General features: G+C 40.0%; 1 protein-coding gene across 1 annotated transcript; it reads right to left on the reverse strand.

Annotated features, from left to right (window-relative positions):
* Positions 1–469: 469 nt before the first annotated feature.
* LOC137625682 (uncharacterized) lies at positions 470–997 on the reverse strand. Its single transcript, XM_068356592.1, has one exon. It carries the CDS (start codon positions 995–997, stop codon positions 470–472), a length of 528 nt encoding a protein of 175 aa, XP_068212693.1.
* Between the last annotated feature and the right edge of the window lie 6,503 nt (positions 998–7,500).

Here is a 7,500-nt window from a genome sequence, read left to right on the forward strand (position 1 = left end):
CCAGAAGTAGACTTGTCGTACCAGATGACAAAGCCATTCTGTTGTAGGCTGATCAGCATGATGAGTATATGACATGACGGAAGTGTTCCTCTTTGGAGGAAAAAAACACAAATATGTCATCAACGTAACCTACACAGAAGGGGAGGTCACCTAAGATGCCATACATGAGAGGTTGAAAAGACCCAAGCATAATGAAGGCTAAAACTGGAGAAATTGAAGGTATATGTACCGAAGGAGGTGGTGGTGGTTGTCTTTGGGATGTCTTCTGGGTTCATGGGCACCTGATAATACTCCTTCAGGAGGCTTAGTGTGGAGAAAACCTTCACTTTGTGCAAGTAAGAGGTCATGTCGGCGATGTTTGGGAGGGGGTATTGATCCATTTCTATCTCCTCACAGACTCAAAGAGGACGTTGAGTATGGGTGACGACCATGGGCTAAAGGCCTTTTCACAAAGGTCCATTGCCTTCATTTAAACAAACTTTTGTTTAGCGACTGCCAAGCGATTCAGGGCCCGATGTCTGAATCTGGTGAAAATGGTGGGACCTGTTGTCTTAATATGGTGAAAAATATCGTGTTTTGCAGGAACCTTGCGTGTTTGACGAAGTTTTGCATGAAAACATTTTGGGTACAATGTAAGGAGATAGGCATATTCCTCCATGGGTGAGCTGATGTGGAGAGCGAGGTCGAAAGGCATTGAGGAATATGAATCTGTGTTGACTAACTGTCGGTGAGCTACACCGACCAGGAGGTAGAAGTGTGAAAAGAGATCCAAATCAAGGGCTGGCAATGTGACGTCAGCAACAAAAAACTTCCAAATATAATTGGCACTTTCAAACGATAATGTGAGAGTTTCATTAGCGTTGGTGGGTATCGCGGAAGCGTTTTCAGCTACCATGTAGATGTCAGTAGACTTAGACAGACAACGCTGTGTCTTGGAGAGTGGCCTTGGCAGAAGAGAACCGCAAGCATCCGTGTCTACCAAAAATCGCACGCCCATAACTGCGTCTTGTAAAAAGGAAAGATTAGTGATAAGGGAGGCCACTGACACAAGCGATGACCAACTTACACGTTTTTAGGCCCCTGACAGCCATTAGCACATTTCTTTGTAGCAGCCCCGAATTTGGAGTGGTAGTGGTATCATTGTGGCCGATGGGTGCCAGTAAGTGGCTGATCATTCTTTGGGTCGTAAGCAAGGGGTGGTATATGTGGGTAGTGAGCGGCTTCATCATCGCTCCGGCATGTCACAGGGTTGGCGTCTGTGTCCTACTGTATTCGTATCAGCTTTGGTATAGGTATGATATGAGGGGGTTGTATGTTATTGGCATGTCTCCTTGCTTGTACAACCAATCGGATATTTCTTGGAAAGTGTCTTTGTGGATGGCCCGAGAACATAATCTGCTTTGGTGCTTGACTGAGTCACGCCCTTGATGCAAAACTGGACTTCAGAACTCTGGGACCAGGTGAAGGCTTCTCCACCAGTAAAGTACGGTAGTTCCAGGGACGTGGCGTTGTTAGTAGAGTCAGCAACGGAAAGCAGAAACATCAAACAGTAAGACACAGCAGTGAAAGAGAAAGTAGGAGGGAGCTGGTCACTCCATTGCTTACCAATGAGCAAGCGAACAGTTAGAAGGTAACCGAAAGATGAGCGAGTGAAACTAACTTTATTTGGGCGGAGTATATATACAACCCATTCCACTCAAAAACGTCCCAAAAATTCAAACACAATGATGCAGAAAAATACAGGCATTTGCAGGTTATCAATGTTATGGGAAAGTGAGTACGACTATATACAAATAACAGAAATACCATTACAGTGTATGAGCGTATGTGATCACCGTGCGTTACATAAGCAAAGAAGTAAGGAAATATAGAAGAGTGATGGTGGGAAGTATAATAAACTATTCTTCCCACCTTTTTAGTTCCATATATTCTTTTTGAATTTATGCACTGCTGAAGAATAGCAACATGTACTTTTCATTCAGTATTTTCCAGTCAGAAACATCATAAAAATAAAGTATATTTGACAAAAAACATTCCAATTTTTGTAATACAACAATTTCGGAGATGGAATTACTTTGAATTATAGTTTAAATTTGAAACCATGATATAATATTATATTTTGATATATGGAGATTGGATGTAATGAATAACTAATCTAGGAAACAAAACGTTATGGACAAACTTCTTTCTTTTTCTTTTTAGACATTTTTTTTTCTATTTGAGACTTAACCATAGGACTGGAAATACCACAATCTTTGGTCTTTGGGATTCTGTTGAAAATTAGGATATGCTTTTATTGCTATTGGTGTATGTTAATGCTTGTGAGAGAGTCTTTTTCTATTCGATGTCATTCTAACAAACAAGACTTTCTACATTTCATGTGTTCCATGTAATGCCTTTTATTTTGTAGATGAAGAGTATATACATCAAATTCATTTATTTCGGTCATTTTAATGCAGAGTAAAGTGGTTACCAATTATAGTAAAAGATTAGGTAGCTTAGCCTTACTTATATACAGGATATTACACACACACACACACACACATATATATATATATATATATATGTGTGTGTGTGTGTGTATATATATATATATATATATAGGAATAATGAGACATCGGAACATGGTTTTTTTTTCACTTTATTACAAAACATTCGTGAATACACTTTGTAGAGCTGATACTCTCAGGTGAGCACCTTGTCTAATGAATGCAAAAAGGCTACTGACTACCCCTCGCAAGCAAGATGCAACTTGCCATAACAACTCATAGAGTCAATTTACCTAGCTGTATAGAATACATATTTGCGCGCAAAGATTAGGACATTACTTCCTCCAAAAGCTCCTCACTCCACGAGGAGGTGCGCACTCGCCCCTCACTAGTCTTTGATATATGGAGGACACTCCGAACCAAAATAGGCGTGGTATGTACTAAACAGAAATGCAACATAAAATATATTTATAGAAATCACCCAAGAAAATAACTCATAATACCCAAAGTGAAAAAAAATCATAACAACATCAGTATTACACAACCTCATCAATAACCTCCCTCTAGTTGCAGGCAATACGGGATTTTTTGGCGGGACAGGGATAGGAACAGATATTCCTTCAACCCTCAATTTTACTTTTCCAGGTTTACGGCACAATTTCACAATCGCTACTAAACTTGGACTTGCAACTATCAATCAGTGGCCACTGGCCGTTTTCCCGAGAAAATCATTCATCTTCCCGCTCTTCTCTTATAACTTCTAGTATAAGGTATCAACATCTACACATTTCCTAACACTGCCTTTCCTCAAGGATGAACTTTAATCCCGCAGCCACTGACTCTTCGGGAACCACCCCGGCCCCAGCAACCAGGAATTATATATAAATACATGAATAATACAGCATCCGTCTGACGGATCTCACCTGACCTATTTAACCTCTGATTGTTTATAGGTTCACTCAACAGTATGTCATAAACTATTGCTACACTCAGCAAAATTACCACAACACTTTACATATACATTAAGCATCAACATAAGAACATCTTGTTATCATCAAGTTTATTGAAAACACGTAAAAATAAGAAATAAGGGCTGTTCAGACAACAAAAACAGCAAAGAAAAAATAAATCTACTCATCAACTCGAGGAATGTTGCGTATGCAGGGTACGAACCCAAATACGCTGGTTCTTGTTTGTGTTTCCTAGGTTACAGTCATTTCAAATACACAGGATCGCCCACAAACACTTTTACCGGTGCGGATTTGAACCAACCATCATACTTTGAGGTGTGTTTTTCATTAGCTCTTTTCAAAAACCTTTCAGTGGTGTTCATTACTCTCCTCAAGAAGTTTAGTTATTATACACGGCATTGCTCAGTTGAATAATTTGGCAACTGTTGTGAATTAATCATGGTCATATATGGTAACACAGGATCCTGTCCATACACTAAAAAAAAAGGGGGGGGGGGGGCGTGTCCCTGACCGAAGCATTATATGCAAGGTTCAAAGCTAGCTCATCTGTAGGAAGCATGTCGTGCCAATGAAGGGGTCATCCGCCACTAAGTAACATAAAATTTGCGATACTTCGCAATTATGCGATTCCACTAAGCCATTAGCTTAAGGCCTATATGAGGTCACTGAAAAGGGTTAAATTTTCAAGTCTGTAACTGATTTTACCACATTTATGAACTCAAGACCATTATCACTTATCAAAATTTTCGGGCAACCATACCTAGTAATGAAAGAGCATCGCACCTGGGCTAATGAATTTGCTGATTTATCCAACATTGTGTTAAGTATGAGTGTACTGAGTAAATTCATCCAATAATACACATATATACTTATGTTGTGTAAAACCAGTAGAAAATGGTCCTACCACATTCATATGCACCCTATAAAATATAATAGGAATCATACGCCAATTTTTGACTTCCAGTACAGTGTTTATATGTTCTTTGAAACAGTTATAAGAATGACAACTTTTTATATAATTTTCTAATGGTTTTTTTTTTTTTCATTCCTAACCAAATGAAGGATTCTCATGCCCTGCTTGATGTCCTATCAATCCCTAAATGCCCTATATACGGACTTGCATATACAATGTGGATGGCTCAATTAATTTAAGAGGGAGGAAGAATTACCCGTGCACAGAATTCCCTTCCCCTCTTCTCGTAAGCACAATGTAAGATATTATTCTTTATAAAAAATATTCCCACTAGGCACATTCAGAAATGATGGATAACTCTTCGGTTCCCCTTTGATCACTGCTCACAGTCTTTCGACCCATTCCTCTTTTTTCTGCCCCTCTCGGACTTCTTTCATGTCACAACCTCCCGAGTCAACCACACATGAATCATCATGGCATTCATTCATGGCACCCCTTGTCATATCCTCTGCTACCCACATATATTTACCTTCACCGTTCCCATCTCTCTCTCTCTCTCTCTCTCTCTCTCTCTCTCTCTCTCTCTGATCGCATTTCCTGACTGCTCCTCGCTTGAATTCACATCCCGTTCTATATTTTAATGGGTTCTTCAATATTTGGGTTTCGTTCTTCGTTTTTCTTTTGTGTCCTAGTTGTTATTCTTATTACTGCACCTCTAGAGAGGGCATCAGCTACCTTGTTAGCTTTACCTTCTATGTGGTGAAAACCCTTTATATTAAACTCTAGCAATCTTTCAATCAATCTTCCTTGTCTAGATGTCAAATCATTTTTATAATATAAGTCACATAAGGGGTGATGATCACTTTGCAACTCAATCGACTGACCTAATAAATAGAACCGGTGCCTCTCTAGAACCCAAAGAATAGCCAAATCCTCTCGATTAGATGTACTATATTCTTTTCTGACCCTTTTAATGCCTTGGAAGCAAAACAAATGAGCCGCTCTCTACCTTTATCATCTCGTTGAGAAACTATGCCCCCATTACCTAAGCTACTCGCATCTGTTGTCACTATAAACGGGTGATCAAATCTAGACTATAAGAGTAAGTCATTGCTGGTTAAGGCAGCGAGCCCAAGGAACCCAGCTAATTCTTAAGGGGTACGTGGCCTGGGGAAATCTCTAACAGCTTCTACTTTACTTGGAAAGGTTTGATACCTTCTGGGGTTATTATGTGACCTAAATATTCGACCTGTTAACAGAAAAATTTGCACTTTAAAAAATTTATTTCCATACCATTATGTCGCAATGCTTCTAAAACTTTACAAATATTATCATTATGTTCTTTGGCCGTTTTCCCTGCAATTATATCTAAATAAACGAAAACTTTATGGCTAATTTAGGGAGACAAAACCGCCATCATTACTCTAGAGAAATGACTTGGAGCATTTTTAACACCAAAAGGAAGAAAATTAAACTGAAATAGCTGATTGTTAACTATAAATGCCGTTTTACATTTACTGTATTTCCTGAATTGGTATTTGTTAGTATCCGGACTTTAAATCAATAGTTGTAAAATATTTACTATCCCGTACCTTCACAAGTGATTCTTCGATTTAGGGTAATGGAAATGCATTATCCTTAGTGACTGCATTCAACTTCCTATAATCAACACACGATCTTACGGAGCCATCATTTTCCTAACTGCTACAATCGGAGAAGCCCAGGGGGATTCGCTATCCTCAGTTGTTTCCTTAATTTACTAATTTCCATTTCTATCTCTTCCTGGAAATGAATGGGTACCTTATAAGGCCTTAACCTGATCGGCTCCGCCAGCCTAGTTTCAATGCTAAAGGGAAATCAATCAATCCTCCCAGGTGGCTCATCTCCAATTGCAATTACATCGGAAATGTCATTAACTACAAGTTGATATTCTGACGTACATAGTTCCTGCGCTTGCATAATCAAGTTGTGAGTGCGTTTGCCTGTGAGGCTTGAGTTGTGGCTCTCAAGTTCCCATTATTAATAATTTCACATAACTCTAATTCGCACATATAATAACTTCCTAACACAACTCTTTTATTTGACAGATTAAGTATCATTATATCAGCTCTGTTCTCTTTTATTCCTGATAAGCCCTCTAAAACTATGTGCGCCCAATTGTCATGGGGTTTAACAACAACCTTGGCTCCTTCTGGAAGAGGCTGACATGCGGTCACTGATATGCTCGTAAGTGTTTGGGGAGACAACACTTCTCCTCTCTCAGGAACAGGTGATACCTTACTTAAATGTCTCTCCGTGCCCTCACAAGCACTTACTCTCTCATGACTATCGGCAAAATGCACCCTCCTACTTTTACTGTTATTGTATCTTTTCCCCAAAAAATGCATATTTGATTATTGCTTATAAAACCAATTCCTTATATAGCCTCGATTCCTAGAATTCCCAATGTGGGCAAGACAAAAAATACATGTGTAAACTTCACAGATCCTACCTTAAAGTTGATGATCATAGTATGGCTTACACGTAGTTTATTTCCCCTTGTCGTATCGAGGATAATGGATGCCAATGAGTGTAGTGGGTTTGAGGAGAATCTTTTTCAATCAGTGAAATACTGGTTCCTATGTTGATCAGCGCTTAAATGGATTTATCTAGTAGGTCAATCCTAACTGCTAACATTCCTAGCCGACCATTAGAATTTTTGGGGCATGGGGTAAGGACCTCGCTTGCCACACCACAGTCCTCTGGTTCTCTCCCTAGTCCTGCGGGAGTAAGGTCGTGGTTACCGATGGAGGTTCCTGGGCTTGCTCTACCATGTCAGTCTTCGTCACTCTTACTACTACCTCGGCTGCTGCTTCTGATGTCATGTGTGGGATATCGATCTCCCCCGTCTCCCCCTTCCTGTTTCCTTTTTCTCAGATGTTGGGTGGCATTAAGTGTGCGTGTACCACAGCCCGTCCGCTCTCAGCGATTTTTTGCTGGGCACTCTCGAGATAGATGACCTTAGGACAGACAACTGTAACAGCGGGGGGATCCTTGTCAGTGCCCCTCTCCCCGACACTGCCAGCATCTGAAGACTCTTTTCACCTGCTGAGTGCGTTCTCCCCCTCTCACACTTTGAGAGTGCTTC

Source organism: Palaemon carinicauda, chromosome 32 (assembly GCF_036898095.1).
Source record: "Palaemon carinicauda isolate YSFRI2023 chromosome 32, ASM3689809v2, whole genome shotgun sequence".
In the NCBI taxonomy this organism is placed as follows: Eukaryota; Metazoa; Arthropoda; class Malacostraca; order Decapoda; family Palaemonidae; genus Palaemon; species Palaemon carinicauda.